Source organism: Sprattus sprattus, assembly GCF_963457725.1.
Source record: "Sprattus sprattus genome assembly, chromosome: 7".
NCBI classification, from domain to species: domain Eukaryota; kingdom Metazoa; phylum Chordata; class Actinopteri; order Clupeiformes; family Clupeidae; genus Sprattus; species Sprattus sprattus.
This window is the reverse complement of record NC_137926.1, coordinates 15601012-15619101: the sequence shown is the minus strand read 5'-3', so window position 1 is coordinate 15619101 and position 18090 is coordinate 15601012. Positions and strand designations below refer to the sequence as shown.

Genomic DNA, 18090 nt, shown 5'->3' with positions numbered 1-18090 from the left:
CAAAATATATGCTGAGGAATCCACGGTTGTTGATAGCTTTCATTTGCCTGTATTTGCACTGTTCATTCGTCAGAATTCAGTTAATGTACACCACCTGTATTACCACTACATTACATTGTCACAGCTAATATCGCCTCAAATCAGTGGTCCAGAGGCTTCATACAAACGCTCTAACCGGGGCGGTGTTGTCGTGTGGGGCTGGGCGTGGGCTGCAACAGTCCGCACTCTCACAGCACATTGTTCGCTGCTGTCTGACCTCACCACACACATCGACCTTATGTTCAAAAGAATTCGAAAATAGAAGTGCCTTCCCGCGTGTCTCCGTTTACATAAACATCTACGTGAAGCGGATCTGAATTAAGAACAGAATACAAGGAGAGTTGAAATCCTGCTGAAACATTTGTAATCAAGTGTATCATATCGACTCTGCTAATAGGAGTGCTATTTGTCGTAAGTAAACATGATTATTGCTTCCTTCATATCTAAAATATTTGCAGTACGTGTTTTAAGCTCAACAACCATGCTCTGTGATTTTGCCAGGGAAAGCTCCGATCCCAATGAATCCGCATAATCCTCCGAGGGAAAAAAAATCTAATGTTTTACGTTTTAGCACTGAGTGCTACAGCAGTATTGCGATGCAGCTCTTACTTGTCATATTTTTACATTCGACACTAGGTTCTATAGGCTTTTGACAAACATCTCACCATACACTACATATCCTCTATGTCCCAGTTGATACAATAAGCTGATTTAGTTTGAAGCTAAACAGGGTAAATGGTGGTATTTTGGACTCGTTAACTGCAACGTTACAGTCATTTTATAACTTCAGTTTCTGGCATGTTAGCTTAACTAAGCTAAGCTTGTTTTCAAAAACTTCACCGGCTGGTTAATCTCTTGTAGGAGTGTAAAGAGCGCGTAGTTATGGAAAGGGCTTGATTCATTTGTAATTACTAGCCCTACAGTGTTCCATTGAATTTCTGTTAACATTTTCAATGCTAATGCCAATCAAAATCAGCCAAGTTTTGGCCACTTCCATGTGACAGTTGGGTGTCGGCAACATGGGTGACGCCCCGCAGGAGTGAAATGGAACAGTGCGGAAGTTACATGCCATTACTCGCTCATTCACTCGGACACGTTGTTGAAATCGTCCAAAAATAACGCTATCGGAGTGGACTAGCATAGCTCTCTGCCTTTTCATTTGCGGTCAATCCTGTTTTATTTGATCGTGCTTCAATCGCTCCCCTTTTGGCTTTAGAAAATCCAATGCTATGATGAGTGCACAGCTTCTTGACGTGCATGAATGAGCAATACTGAGGTCAACGATGCAGCGCCTTGTCTAATTTCTAATCAGTTTACATCAGTAACAGAATGAGCGGAAGGGTAGCCTACGTTTTGGATGACAATTGACAGTCACTCTGAAAAGTTGGAGAATTCGATATTGTAATGTGAAGTTCTCAGTAGATTACACATTGCTTATTTGTTTTGTCAGTCGCCTTCATGAGGCAAAGATTCTGAGATGATGGGTTGCTTTTGAGTGGTTTTAGTTCTGACCCTATCCCTATTTGGTCTATCTGGTGTAGTTTTAGGTAAACTACGCTATTACGAGTCTTGGTGTTTACTATCTGGACCAGAGCAAGGGGATCTGGGGTCAAGGGGCTCTCCGAAATGCACTGTGCAAGTCCTGCAACCACAGTTATTGGCACTATTTACATTCTTCTTTAGTCTTCCATCAGTTAATCTCAGCACTGCAGTAAAGGCTGGTGGTCACTGTCTGTGTTTTTAAAAACATGCAACACCCTAAACCTTGCTTAGTATAATAGCCAGTTTATACATCAACCCCCACAAAAATGTAAGCTACTGCATTTCCACAGTGTTGTCAACACACTATGCATCTATGGCTTGGGTGTCGTCTGACTGGCCTCTCAGTGCATGTTATTTTGGGAGATGATGTCAGAGACGAGAGATGGTACTGACTACTTGATGGTCTTTCAGTATTTGATCTTCTCTCGTCCCTTGAGAGGTTCATCTTACCAGAATCACTCAATTAAAAATCAATTATTCCCACTGCAGACTGCTAGCTGTACCAAAATGGATATTTTAACCAGCCCAATGTCTCAAAAGGGGTTGAGAAATCGAAGGGCTGATGTATCCATTTTTACCACCCTGTCTTTGTTTTTCGCTCTTCACAGGTGATATGCTCTCAAGGTTTTCCTTGGAACACTTTTTGTGTGTTCATCATTTGTCCGTACAGATTTGAAGCTGTTGGATAGACATTGGACTGGAATTAACATTGTGTATGTAAAATTAAAGTATACTTTAAATATCGTCGAATACTAGCCTAATTTGATTTTTTGAAATCCACAACTCCAAATGCACAAACCAAGTGTTGGATCACTTGTTCTCAGTCTGATCTACGAATAGCGATCATTTCATCAGGAACAGATCCAGAGATTTTTTCCCCTTTCTTGTGATCTGTAGGTGTTGGTTTTAAGTATTCAAATACTGTCTGATCCTAGCTCTTCCTCTCCAGTGCTCCATGTCCTTGTGGCTATGTGCTGAGGACTCCAGTGGGGTAGTCCGTCGGCTCCCTACTTGAAGCCTCAGTATGCTGTCATGTAAGATTATCCTCAAGGTCCTGGCTTGACTATAGTGTTTCAAAATGAACTGTTAATTTGCCCTGCTCATGGTGACAGGCTATATATATGACCAGACGGGCAGAGCTGAGTGTTGCAGGGTTCCCTAAGTTTCTATGACCCCATGGCTTTTGTGCACATTTTATTATTTTTAATTGCTTTGGTTTTGTTTTTCCTCTGAAAAAATGAAGGCAGTGGCACTACTGTGATTGTGACAGAAAAGCCTTCATTCGTGTTCAGGATCTCTGTAATGATCCTGGTCTTAACATTCTGAAAAACATCTCTGAGGGCTATGATGTCAGAGGAGTTTAACATAGAAGCTTAGCTAGCTCATACATTGGGTTACTACGGGAAAAGGGGGCATAAAAACCCTTTGAAGTTTTCCTTGTGTGTTTGCTGGGCTCTATAGGTCAGAGATTATTCCACAAAGTGAGATATCTCTGTAAGTACCATAACTGTGCTCAGTAGAACACACACAGGCATGCACAAGCGCACACAGACACAGACACACAGACACACACACACGCACACACACACACAGACACACACAGACACACACACACACACACACACACACACACACACTCCAAATCCAGAGTGCAGTTTCATGTTGTCTCTCTGTGTAGAATAAGCTATCACCGAAATCCCGCGGTATGGAATGGACCACCCCTACCTCGATTCTAGACCCAAGCAGAATATCTAAAGGAGCTAATTAAGACCTGTTTGGAGACACACTGTGCCCTGGCACTAATTATGCATCTTAAGGTCCATCAAGGGGCAGCAGGTTTGTGTGGAGGAGCCATGGGGAAAGAGACTCTCTGTCTGTGTAAGGGGGGGAAAGGCGGGTGGCATTGGGGAGCATCTACCAGTGGGATCAGGCTCTCTTCAGCTTTAAGTCTCACACAACACAAACACACTAAAACCCACTGAGACAGCAAGTGGCAGCCAAGTCGACAGTTTCAAACATTTATTTCCTTCTGTTGGTGTGGATTATTAATCAGCATTGCATGTGGCCTAGTTTGCAGGAAGTTGGTTGTTTTTTTGGGGTGGGGGGGGGGGGGGGGGGGGGTGTCTGGCAGTCAGCTCATATCTAATGCAACACCTCAGCTGTCTCCGGCAGTAATGAAGACCCTCATGATTAGGGCTCTTTCATGTTCACAATGCTTGAAGCATGAGGCACCAGCATTGTCTTTAGAAGCTTTCAGGACCTTGAGCTAGGCTATAGTGTAGCTTGACCAGCTATGGTGGTTTCTGAACGCAACAGGAGCCGTACTTAGGGAGTCAGTGAGGTGAAACACCTGAGTTATGTTTTGTTTTGTCTCTTTTTGTTAGTGTGTGTGGTTGTGGGCATTTCAGGTCTTTAAGCTGTAGCATATTATCTTCAGGCTCAGGTCTGTTGTGTGTGCGTTCTCCATGGGATGCAGGGTTTCTCGTCATAGCCGTCCCCTGAGGGTTTGTCTCTGCCTCGCCCTGTGTCTCTTGCGATTGTCTGTTTTTTTTGTCTGTTTTGTACGTGGTAAGGTGAGAGAGTGGGGGCATTTTAGAGTGAAAAGAATGGTTGTCACTCCGCTGAACTAAAAGGACATGTTGGGATGGAGACTCAGCACTAGTGATAGAGCACTTAAAACCACAGGTTACTGTTTCCATCCAACGCACTTAAGTTTGAGGTCTGCGTGACCTCTCTGGGAGCTTTTAAGCTTTGTGGACAGTGAAGACTAATTATAAGATGACATGCATTCTCATGCATTCATTAATTATCAAGCATTTTAAACCGCAGCTTTTGCCATAAAGAGAAGCTCCTACAACTGTATTTTTTTTTGCCGATGTCTCCAAATGACCTTGTATGAGTATAGCCTAACGCCACACCCTGTGATGAATTTAGTCCTTATTTCCTGGAATATCTGTGGACTTGACACCGCCATGTGGGCATGTTTAGCACCTAAAGCTGTGTAGGTTGCAGGGACCGGTTTGCTATTCATACACAGTAGGCCATATCACGCTCCATCCTTTACTTGAGATATACTGTTACTGTTTATTTCCAATGTCCTCCCAAAGCTAGAGCACTCTGTAAGTGAGCCTACCTTCTGCGACCCTCTGTCTACCTACTATGAATCGATTTATCAGTCACAATGAAATCAGGCATGCCCATCTGTCATTTTGGACTGAGATGCAAAAACAAATTACATCTGATTATTCTCGATAAGTAACAGAGTGAATCCATGCACAACAGACCGCCTATGTTTTGAAAAGTGCTTGACTTGAGAGGATCCCTGAAGTCCTCTCTACTAATAGAGTGGCATTCTTCTTTGTGCGCCATGACATCACCCCACATTACATCAGCGAAAGTCAGAGTGAAGGATGGCAGATATCGTTCTTCTGTCTTGATGAGATATAGCCTATATGTTTTAGCCTGGGTGAAGGTGATGCCATTTTCAAGTAGATTAGTTAGAGATTAGATTCTCTAGAATATTCTTCTTTCCCGTTGATTTGAGTTTGAAGCCTGCACAAACAAACCAATGTCACCTCCCTGTTTACAAGGAGCAACCATCTAAGCTGCCGATTAAACATACAACTTATTCCGATCAAATTTTGCAAGTGAAAGTATTGTGTCCTTCACTAGTTTTACACTAGAGTTGAAAATCAAATATAGTGACAAACAGTGAGATGAAGAGTGAAGATGCCTCATTGCAGAGACAGTCCATTAGGCTATATTACTGTACAGATTAGTGGTTCTGGCAATAGAGTAGCTCTATAGCCATATATGTATCTGTATGTAGCCTATTAATTAAATCAATGAGTGCAAGAGTGCACTCTGTATTCGGCCAGTAAATAGATGCTTGAGCTTGTCGTGACCGACCAAAGGAAAGAGTAAGACTACAGTGGGAGCGTGATATTTGCTGCTATTTATTGCCATACTTCTGTTGTTGTTTTCTTTTTAGTTTGAACTCCTTTTCACAGATTTGTACTACTGACTGGTGGCAATAGGAGCCCTTCTGCACTTCTCTCAGGTTGCGGCTGTGTCACTGTCAATAAATATGCTGGAGAAAGGCCCAGCCTGTGCCATGCATCCAGGGTTCAGCTCTGTGCTCCCCTAGTCAAATGAATGCCTCAATAAAAGCCCTATGATTTATGACCAGCGCTACTATATTTAATAGCCTCTGCCCAGCGAAGTGGGATCGCTCTGAAGGGGGGCATTGAACGGTGCACCTGGTTGTAATAAAGGTCTCTCAACTTTCCCCATTGTGGTAGTTTACCCCCATCCCCTACACATTAAATTATCTTTGGATAACATTTGGTCAATCTGACATGTTTTGTTTTGTAAAAATATATATTTTTGGGGAGGTTGTGGTAGTTTTGCCTATGTTCTTTAGGAACCCAGTGGGACACTCATTTTCGATACGGTGCTAACCGATGTCGTAGTCACCATTCAGAGTAGTCCGAGGATACAGTTACCCAGATGCACCTTTTAAATGCAGCTCCACCACTGGACAGCCAATGAACACTCAGCATGGGCTATTGACCTTGATTTAGGAGCCTCAGTTGATTGAAACCTGATACCGTGCAGAGTGTAATGGGTTAGGCTACCTCACAGCACATCATCTTGTTTTGCCATGTGCTCGCCCCTGGGTGTGCCCTATGAAGATATCCCTTGGGGACGCACACACTACAGAAACAGGAACTGTTAAGCTGTATTGCTACTTGGATTATCAGTTCATTTGCTTTAATGTCTTTATTATTTTGGCCTGGCATCTTACTAAAATAGTTTACAAAAGTGTGTTGAGTGTGAGATGTTCTGTACTGGAGTGAGGTGATGCAGCTTCAGACTAAAAAGGTGATCAGCCTAGATGAAGATTTTGTTGTTTTCCGTTGAACTGACTTCAGCTGCTGGGACTGCAGGTTCAGGTCCCTAAAATGAGCAGGGACCACACAGGCTGTCAATGAGGCAGTGGCTGCCGCCGTGACCAAATGCAATAATGGCTTTGGCCGCTGACAGTCAGAGTAACTCAATCCCTTGATCTTCTGCCCTGTGATGTCTGAAGGGAGAGTCTGCCTCACCCCGGCCCTTTAGCTCTACTTTATCCTACCTACCCAGAGGACCCCCACGAGTGAGCGAAGCTGCTAGCTTCTCTGCAGTCCTGCAATCAACGGAGCGCACGCACCACAGAAAGGGGTCACTGCGGGCACTCGTGCTGGATATTAGATTCAACACAGACCTGATTACTTAAGTGGCCATTCCAGGCATTAATGGCCGGGCTGCAAGTACTGCCCTATTTGAGGCTGTGCCCGGGCCACACAGGAAATGGAACGGGCAGGGACAAAGCAGGGCTGGGCAGTTAAGGCTGCATGGCAGAGAGGCAGCGACCGCTGGCTGCAGTAGAACAAGGGGGCTGCTCTTTGCCGTGCAAGGTGTCATTAGGAGTCCAGGTGTTTCCTCAAGCCAGCGCTGTAGCATTATTTTGTTGTTGCTGCTGCTGTTGTTGTTTTTTAATGAGCTCCTCATTCCCCGTCTTAATATGACGTTGGGGAATTTGATTCATTTGGAATGAATTTGACTTTGTGTCCAGCAGTGCCTCTCATAAGGATGTCCAATAAAGCTTAACTGTTGGTCTGAAGCCCTGTGTCTGTGTCAGCGCTTCTTCGTCTCGAGCAGTTGAACAGCAGTAGTTTGCCAGAGGACACTAGAAGTATGCGTAGCTGTAGCCTTAACTGTACTAAAGAATACCCTTTCTCCCCTCAGGTGAAAAATGACAGAGTACAAGTTGGTGGTGGTGGGAGCTGGTGGCGTTGGGAAGAGCGCACTTACCATCCAGCTCATTCAGAACCACTTTGTGGACGAATATGACCCCACCATAGAGGTAATGTGCGCGTGCGTGCGTGCGTGTGTGTGCATGTTTTCCATTATTTTCACCCACAGTAGTGTATGCGTTTAATTATTGGCATAGTGGCTACTGTTACTGTTAGATATGTAGACTCTGTAGACTTAGACATCATAGAAGCCCATTTGATATGTTCAAGTCTGAGGGATGAAAATGATATATATCTCGTGCCCCTTTTTGTTTTATATTAATGATATATTTATAAATCTGTTATAAATTGAGTAGCGTAACATTATTTTGCTGGTGAATGAAGGAATGTTGCCACTACTGCTCTGATGAGACTTCGCCCTCTGCAGGACTCTTACAGGAAGCAGGTGGTGATTGACGGGGAGACGTGTCTGCTGGACATCTTGGACACTGCAGGTCAGGAGGAGTACAGCGCCATGAGGGACCAGTACATGAGGACAGGGGAGGGCTTCCTCTGTGTCTTTGCCATCAACAACACCAAGTCCTTTGAAGACATTCACCAGTACAGGTGTGTGTGTATATGTGTGTGCGTGTGTGTGTGTGCGACTGTGCGTGTGTGTGTGTGTGTGTGTGTGTGTGTGTGTGCGCGTGCACACGCCTGTACACATGTGCCTGTGCCTGGAAGCTACAGGTTGGAATGTTTCGACCATCTGGAATGGTCTTGTCCATTTTTACCCCCCCCCCCCCCCCCCCACCCACCCAGCTTTCATGTTACAGTAGTATGTCAGCCTCAGTATGTAGTAGTATGTCAAAGCAGTGTGTTGTCATGAACAGATTTAGGGGGACAGGACTGGACAAGCTGTAGGAGGACAAGAAGACAGTACAGGGGATCAGGAGCATCTGGGACTGTACAGGGATAGTGGCACGCCAACGGTATGGCTGCAGATCCTACATTCATCAGAGCTAAAGAAAGCATCGCCTCCAAGTGAAGGATTACATTTTAGAGCCAGTGACATCGATCCTCCTGTCGAGACTTAGAGACAGAGAGGGAAAACCGAAGAGGAAACATGAAGGACAGGAGAGGATGGAGGGAGGAAGGGGAGAATCCTATTAAAGCAGCAGTAAAGAGTGTTGGTCTGAGAGTAACTACCCCAAAGGCATGCAGGCTGCACCAGCCCAGATTACAGAGCTATGAAGTGCATAGCAAGCTAGTGGGAACTGCTGGTCTGTTTATCTGTCCTTGATGTGACCATATACAATTCCAATGAAATTGAGGATGATGCCAAAGCTATATAAATATATCATGAAACTATATACTACATAGGAATTTATGTAAAACTATATCAAAACACTTGCTAAAAAATGGAAAAAGCTCCTAGTGTTGTTGCTTCAAAGCTTGTGCTTTGTGTTTAAATGTCTCTTGAATTGAATGTTGAAAATCTTGGAGGATTTTCATGGTGAGGAGTATGAGTGAAGGGTTGCACGTCGTCCAAATGTTGCATCACCACGCCACTTCTCTCCCTGCTCCTGCTGAGTAGTCCCACAGAAATACATCAGTGGATTCAACGCTGCTCTTTTCTTCTACTCATTCCTGGTCTCTCTCTCTCTCTCACACACACACACACACACACACATACACTGCCATACCCAACGCTAAAAATGGATGTGACCAGTGCAGTGGAGGCTGAGGCCGGCGGCATGAATACACAGTGTCTTTGTTTAGGCTGTGTTGTCATTAGGTAATTGTGTTAGGTGTAGCTGCAATTTACTGCCGTGTTATTGTGTTTGTGTTAGCCGGCTCATTGAAGTCTGTGCCCAGCCCAGCCACGGGTGGGCCTTCCCTTACACCAATTTACACTCAAATCCAATCTCTCTATCTTTCTCTTAGTCTCACTTAAACACGTACTCACACATATAGTGAAGTAGATGTTCATACCTGCACTTCCCTGATTCGTATGGTGCAGAGCAATTCATCAAGGTCGTGCACCACTCAGTGACTTGATCTGGCATTAAAGGCACAATATGCAACAATTATGCTTCAGGATTAGGGTTAGGATAAGCAGTTTAACCTTAAAATAACAGCTTAAAAAAAATTGGGGCGCTACAATGACTTTTAATATGGAGAATTGCGTCCGTGCCAATGGCATAGCAGGGTCGATAGGCATATAACTGCCTTCTGTAGTTTTGCCTGCCGATGCCCGCCGACCTGACTTTGATTACCTTCTGCCGATCTAGTAAGTAGCTTATTTACTGTCTTGCTTAGTCTTGTGTTGCACATGATTGATGTTTGACTGTGTAAGGACAGTCGTTGAGTAATTAGTTTGTCATAATGTCAAAGTCAGCACATTTCAAGAGATTTCGTTAGTTTTAGCTGCTAGCATACCTTTAGCGAATAGCTATTAATCCTTAATGCACCTTTAAGGACATTGCCTCTCAAACCTAAGCTAAGCCTTCTCATTGCACTGCAGACCTGCAGTGACTGTTACAGTAGTTCATATTCCTGAAACTGTACACAATCCAATTTACAGTAGTTCATATTCCTGAAACTGTACACAATCCAATTTACACTAGTTCATACTCCTGAAACTGTACACAATCCAATTAACAGTAGTTCATATTCCTGAAACTGTACACAATCCAATTTAAGCACATGTTAATGTGTTTATGTATTACTGGGAAGTGGAGGGAGGGCAATAAAGGCATACAAAAGCCGCTGTTTAGTCAGAATTCACATCAGCAAAAATCCAAACTCAGATCTTTAGGCAGACCTTTTAATACTGTGCATGTTCCCCCTGCAGGGAACAGATCAAACGGGTGAAGGACTCGGACGACGTGCCCATGGTGCTTGTGGGTAATAAGTGTGACCTGCCGTCTCGGACTGTCGACACGCGGCAAGCACAAGAGCTCGCCCGCAGCTACAACATCCCCTACATCGAGACCTCAGCCAAGACCCGTCAGGTAGCGCTTTCATGCAAGAATGTTGCCAGCCATCTCCTGTCTCCCCACACACACATAGCAGTTTTCTTTTTCTAGTGGAGAGCTCTTGGCCCTTGGTTGGGTCTTCACAATATACTGCAGCACACCTTCATCCATTTTTTTCTCCAGTCTATTCATCCAGTGATTTTTTTTCATAATAGTTTCCATTTGAGACTGTGTGTGTATATAGCGATGAACTAGTATGTGATAATTCCAGGCGAAGTTATGCTCTGGCATCCTTGCACGCCCTTCTGAAAACCAAAGGACTTGGTCCTATTCCTGGAAACCTGTCAGCTATCAACATTGCTCTGAAATGGCACTTATGTCATTAATTTCCAATAGAAAATGATAAATTGTATTATAATATTTTAAAAGGGCTCTGTGTGATATACAGATTCAGATACATTGCTGCTTCCTGAGACGCGCACACACACACACACACACACACACACTAAATCAAATGTGCACACACTCAGAGGATGATGCATGATGCTTGGGGCATTTTATAACACTGCAGGCGATGAGTCATTGCCAAGCTGAGCTGCACTGGTCCGTCTGTGTCCAAGGCCTTGCGAGGAGGCAGAGTGCTTCTGCTTCAGAGCTTGTCAAGTCTGAGGTGGAGAGAAGGACTAACCAGGCCTATTTCCTGTCCAGTTTTCCTCTGAAAGCTCCTTTCCGATATTTATTCGTTTTAAAAAGCCATCCATCTGTCCACTGCAAATCAAAATATTCACCACACTGTTAGAAATCATGTTGCGTAATTGTACAGACCCCATATATTTTATATAATGTTATATATTAAAGCTGATTTAATTAGCCAATCCTAAATGAATGAATGTTTCCTAAATATACAGCAGTGAGTTCAGGTGCTACTGTACCTCTGTATGACCATGACAGTATCTCAGCCCCTCTCTGCATCGTGGTCTGTCTGGCTGTCTGCATCTCTTCTGACTCCTTCGCTAATGTTGCTCTCTGCAGGGAGTGGAGGACGCTTTCTACACACTGGTCCGCGAGATTCGACAGCACAAATTACGGAAGCTGAACCCACCAGACGAGAGCGGACAAGACTGCCTGAGCTGCCGCTGCGTGGTGTCTTGATGAAGGTGTGTGTGTGTGTGTGTGTGTGTGTGTGTGTGTGTGTGTGTGTGTGTGTGTGTGCTTCAGCCAGCCAGCCAGCCAGCTGTCTGCTGCAGTCTTAACCTCTGCAGGAGCTTGTCAACGAGGATTTCATGGTCAACACAAGATTTTTTTTTTCCTCCCTCTCAGGAAAAGTTTATTTAGAATTGAACATGTTGGAAACTCTTTGGGAGGGCAAGTTCACAAAAGTATGCATTACAGGAGGAAAATATTTGAGAACTGTGTCGACACAGAGCACAGGGACCTAGAAACAGATGCCAGAAACCAGAGATGTCATCCAGAGAAGCGAGAGGATGATATCAGCCCCTCTAAATGAGTTCTCAGCAGTATTGCTCATATGAGGCGATATGGCTGCATCAAATATGCTGACATGAGCCCAATACCAAATGACCATATAATTGTAGAAGTGATTTCTCTCTCCTGGTCAACAGTGGCACACAGTTCCATGTCCTCGTCCTCACACTGTCCTGATGTGTGTTGTATACCAGTATGTGCTTTAGGTGTGTGTGCATGTGTGTGTTGTTCTGGTCTAGGAACCATGCGTGTGCCCGTGATTTGTTGCATAATGTGGATAACCTGGAAGATTTAGCCTCTGTATGGCTTGTACACACTGACACCTCTCTCTCTCTCTCTCTCTCTCTCTCTCTCTCTCTCTCTCTCTCTCTCTCTCTCTCTCTCTCGTGCTCCATAGCTAACCCACCTGGGGGTGAGGAGTGGACCTACATATACAGCTCTGTGCCCATGAAAAAGACCCGGAAGATGGACCACGAGGATGTACGGCGCTATGGGAACAACAACCGGAAAAACAAAACTAGAGACTTGTCATGAAGAGCGAGCAAGGCAACAAGCTGACTGTCACACAGAGACTAGGGGAGGGAGGCAGTGAAGACCATCCACCCCAGACGCTCACCCACCTCCCCCCTCCTGGGTCCGCACCTTCCACACAAACACCACTAATGACTTTGTCTGATTATTATTTTACCCCAGTGTACTCATACTGGACAGATCCAAGGATTTCAACCTAAGTTATTACTGATTTAAAAAAAAAAAAAAAAAAAAGTCTCAACACTGGTCTTAAATGGACTGGGGGCTTGCTTGACTCCTTGTTCTGCATTGTGAAAAGCGAACTCCGCGCCTTTTTGGCGACTGGACTGGACTGTAGTGACCTCACCCCAGGAACCCCGCCCCCTCTGGAACTCTTCAGGAAAGGATCTTGTACACACCCAAACCTCCACAGGGCCCCAGCCAGCAGAAGACTGAGCCTGATGGTCGAATTCCAAACAGGGGTCATGCCCCCATTTGACTGTCTTAGCCATAATGGATTTTTTTGTGCTTAACCTTTAAACAGTTAACAAGGTAACATTTGTGTTGTTGTTAGAAGTGATCATGATACCCCTGCAAGGTTGAAGATAGTGTGTGTGTGTGTGTGTGTGTGTGTGTGTGTGTGTGTGTGTGTGTGTGTGTGTGTGTGTGTGTGTGTGTGAGTGTGTGTGAGTGTGAGTGAGAAGGAGTGTTTTGTTAGTGGTCAAGTACGCATTTAAATGGAGTTTTAGAGTTCTGCTTTCATTGGGACAAAACATCTTACTGTTCCAATGTCCCAGGGTCCACAGGGGCATTCTCACAGACTTTGCCTGAAGGGCTCATTTAAAGGTGACTGTACTCACCCTGTGCCCTTTTGGTTGTTGAGACATGGGGAAACATATAAAAGTTAACATTGAAATACTGCACAGAGCAACATTCATGCTATGGAAGCTAGCTTTCAGAACAGAAAATGGTTAGTCATTTAGAAGCTGACTTGGAGCGTTTTGAGCAAGCTTTCATCATCATTGCAGTTTTGACCCACAGGGTGTGTCTCCTGTAAAAATACATAACCGTGTCAAAAACACTGTCTGCAGTGTAGTTTTTGAGCAGACATGCAGTAACAAATTAATGCCAAATCTTAATAAAAAAAGAGTGCGTGTCTCAACATTACAATTACAGTAATTCTGAATATAGTTGTCCCAGGCTGTTTTAGCATTTGTTTACCTCGTGTAGATGCTGAAATAATTCCACATATAGCGCCTTAAAAAAAGAAGTGCTCTCCTGTGGTCTAGTTGGTAGTATAGTGCAGCAGGCAAATTACTCAAGAATGGTCAGGTTTACGGCACCACATGTGTCACGGTCATCTTCAGGTCAGAAAATGCTTCGCTTGGCCATGGTTGATTTGGCTGCTTTGGTGCCTAGTCTGGGAAGAGGGTTGAGGGTGTGGTAAAAACATACTAGACCGTGTGAAATGAAAGGAATTCAGGGCCCTAAACAAGTGTGGAAACTCTTGTTGAAACAGCATACAGGAAACAGCACCCAGAGTCCCCTAAAAGGGTTGAGATCCATAATGGTGATTTAGCATGCCTCATATTCTTTGGTGTGGCCCCGAAAGAACTCTTTTGAACTCCAGAACTCCAGTATGTCGCTGGAACTGGAATGTATGTTCACAATTTGTCATGTTCAATTGGGGTTAAATCACTTTTTTTGGAACTAAAAAAACCTTGTGAGATCATGGTATAAAAAGACCACTCTCTTTTGCCTCTTCAGGCAGTTGCTAAGCCTCATGTAGGGCCTAGATGAGTATTTTTATCTTTCTTTTCCAAATGTTCACAGTTTGTCAAGGATGCTAAAGATACTGGAGCAGCATGTGGTTGCTCTGTGCAGTCTCATTAATTCATGAGAATTTCGATTTTTAGCACAAGGATCAAAACTAGGTGTCAGTCAAAAAAAAAAAAAATACATTTTAGTGGCTGTGTATTCCAAGGATATGGTATAATGAAAGGCTGCATTGTAGATATTAGAGGTTTGGTGCAATATAAATAATACTGTCTGAGTACATAAAAGAATGGAAATAAACCATCTGTGACGCACATCTTGCCTGTGATTTTTACTGATCCATGATGCAATTTATAGTCCTGACCACAAGAACCTTTTGAAGATTTGACCTTTGAAGAGATTCTTTCTTGGATAGCATACAAACTGAACACATTGAAAAAGCACTGCATAATCTCTGAATCCAATTGTGAAGAGACTCTATCAAGGTAAGTTTGGACACAGTGTTAAAATAGCTTGTGAGGATGACTATTGACTTGGCTCATCAATTTCCTTTACAACAAGTGAAATTCAACCGTATATCTTTAGCAGTCATATGTGGCATTTGTTGTTGTATCATTACTTTTCTAATTTATCATTACAATACCTATCATGACAACCCCTATGATTGCTGGGTGTTTGTAAGTCATGATCAGTGACGGAACCAAAAGGACCCCAAGTATACACCCAATAGTACACTGCCACCCTCTGGCCATTACTAACCTTAGCATAACTAATAGTACATTTCACTTTGAGCAAACATTTTCAAAGTTTTATGTCAACACTTAAATGTCGTTTTTAAAATGAAAGACAGTTTTGTGTCACTGCTGTGGGGAGAAAGTGTGTGTGAAATACCACATTACGCCTCAGAAATCTCCCATAGTATTATTTCACATTAGACATTGCATCACTGTGTCTCTGTCCCAAATTCTTATTTATATAAATTATTCATGCCTTTGATTTTTGTTTTTGTTAAGAAAAAGGAGGCTAGCTGTAGTTAAAGCTTACGGTAAAGCAGGTCGCGTGCTGATGTTTATCACAATGTCAATAGCCTGTTTTATGGTGGATTTAGGATGGTAGTGTGTCTATGCACGGTTTCCTGTTGGTTTGGATGCATGTCTTTTAGTGCAACTATCCAAATGGCAAAACCTAATGTTCAAATAACCTAAATTAGTGCTCACATGATTTGATAAGTGATTTGATTATGGCATCTTATTGACTGCTGTCAATGAACAACTGAATGTTTGGCAATAAATTATTACTCAAACACTGATGATTTGGGACATACTTAGGTATCTGAGAGAACTGTAAGAAAACTTGTAATGAAAATTGAGTCTTTATATCATGGAAACATTATTTATAATGAAAAAATATACAGTGAAAAATGAATTTGTTTACTTGCTATCCTCTGAGTCTACTTCCTTGTAAGTGATCCAAACTGGCCTAGTGCACATTGACCAAAGTTACCACCCATCTAACTGACTGGTGACGTATCTCATTGGTGGTTGCTTAGTTATAAAGCTATAAACCAGTAATAAATATGAGGTCACTGACCAAAGCAGTCGAAAGAAAGCAAGGTTTTCACTCTAAAGCCGTGAACAAACACTTCTATGTTCTACTTCTAAGTTGTCTTACCTTAGACAGGTAGAAAGTTGATGCCACCATGTCTGTAACTTCCTCCACACTGAGCAAAATATTGCCCAAGGTAATGTATGATTGTTCTTTAAACTAAATTTCAAGAAATCTCATATTTTAACAGATTTTATCTTGCTTTCCATCATTGTTGTCTCTTCTGTATTTGTCAACAGATATACAATATATAATATTTGAGCATTCAATACAACATTGACAAGAGTTGTTAACTGTTGGTTTTAACCCTGATAGTCTGTGTTTATGTTTGGGATCCTGTAGAAATATAATCATAAGAAAGAAGTTATTGCTGAAATCCTCACTGCCGTTTCTCAAAACAAGCACCTTGTGCCAGTCATGGACAAATTTGGTATGTTATTGATAATGTCTGGTTCATTATTGATAATGTTTGGATCATTATTGATAATGTTTGGATCATTCTGGCAAATTTTTTAATAAAAATCATGTCTGAAATTCCATACACAATTGGTTCTACTTTCTAAAGTAATTAAACCAACTGGAACAATTATCCTCTAGTTTTCAATGATGGCACCACCAAGAACCTTCTTAGCCTGTCTGGAACCATTCTGATGTACTATGGCGGTAAGGCTTGATTTACATTTTCAAGATGACATACAACAGCATACTGTTCTATTTTTTATGACCAACCACCACCAAAACCTTTTTATTGCCTGGTCAAATAGTGACATGGGAGAAGTTTTGTATTTCACAACATGAAGTCAATTGAATCCTCCTGTCACAGGCAAAGGATATAACATTCCTGTGAGTTTGTGGCTCGATGAGAGTTACCCTCGCACTGCCCCTCTCTGCTATGTGAAACCCACCTGTGAGATGATGCTCCTGCCGGGAAAGCATGTCAACAGCAATGGCCAGATACTGCTGCCCTACCTTAATGACTGGAGACATGTGAGTTCACACAGGGAGAAGCTCTAAGACTAGGTTTGGTAGATGATATACTAATTCTACAATTCTTATTTTTTTTTTACAACATGTTATATTAATTTACCCACAGCTGTTCTCCTTCTTCCCTCACCTTTTCAGCTGACTAACTACTGTATCTCTTGCCACAACAGACTGCATGTGACCTGCACAGTCTGATCCAGGTGATATCGCTCACGTTTGGGGAGAGTCTTCCAGTCTGCCTGCGTCCCACCAAAGAAGAGTCTCAATCGAACTGTAAGAATATAATTCACACTCTTTAGCTTTCTCTCTGTGCTCATCTCTCTGTTTAAGGATTCAGGAGAGAGAAAGTCGATTGACCTCTGAATAATGTACACATGAGAGTCTAGTTGCTTCTGGCAGGGGGACTGTTTCAAAACAATAGTCAGGACTGTATCATAAAAAGTATCAGATCTCTGATCCCAAACACTAAGCGAATTGATTAGGAGGTATGTATTTTTGCCTCTGTTTTTAAATGATTGTGTTTAATGACCAAAAGTTTAGGAGGACAAACAAACAAATCTTCTACTCCTACCTTCTGTTCTCTTTCTGTCCTTACACAGCTGTGGGGATTTACACATATGACTATTCAATGTTTACGTTAATAAATGTTGTACCGTCACTGTTTTAGGTGCAGCAGTGCAGAGGCATTCCAATATACATTCAACCCCAGAGGGATACTCATACATGCTACTAAGACAAGATGATGGCCTTCCTATCCAGAGGGAAAATGAAACATGTTGCTAGTTAGCTATAGCCTATTTCACAGTCTTGTGAATCTTCAGTTTTGTGTGCGCATTATATTTGCTCAATGTTTAATTCACCTGCAGGTAAGTTGATATTTTGAAAGGCTTGTATAGTTTTATGTGTTGTTTTTTTATTCCTTGGGTGGGGGGGTCATTGTGAAGGTGGATATGCTTTATAACTCTTGGTTCTATTAGTGCCAATGAAACCTCCACAGGTGGATCATGTTTTTGTAAACTTAACTTTTCTATCTATCAGATTTCTATCTTATTTCTAAATTTGTTTTGTATGTATGTCCAATTTAATGTTTTATACCTGAGAACATTGGCATTAATATGACAAGAATGTGCCATTCCTTTGCATTTGTATGCAATAATTCTTGGCATAATAAAGTTACGCCTGAAAGGTCTTTTCTACTCTTGTTTACATCATATTTGCATATTTTACATCTCATATTTTAGTATAACAGTAGGAACTTTACCTCTCGAAAGACATTCATTATTCCATTGAGTTACTGATTATCCACATCTATCCAAAATGGCTTTTAGTAGAGTGAGGCCTTCAGCAGAGTGAGGGCAAAATCCACAGTGGTGCTATAGCACAACAGATCA

The 18090-nt window shown here is 42.6% G+C and overlaps 1 protein-coding gene across 1 annotated transcript; it reads left to right on the top strand.

Annotated features, from left to right (window-relative positions):
• The first annotated feature begins 215 nt into the window (after positions 1-215).
• Positions 216-14382, top strand: hrasa (HRas proto-oncogene, GTPase a). The gene is made up of 6 exons (XM_080842142.1): positions 216-450; positions 7372-7489; positions 7807-7985; positions 10216-10375; positions 11372-11496; positions 12222-14382. The coding sequence occupies exons 2-5, from the start codon at positions 7379-7381 to the stop codon at positions 11489-11491; spliced, it is 570 nt and encodes a 189-aa protein (XP_080698268.1). The 5' UTR covers positions 216-450; positions 7372-7378; the 3' UTR covers positions 11492-11496; positions 12222-14382.
• Positions 14383-18090: the final 3708 nt, after the last annotated feature.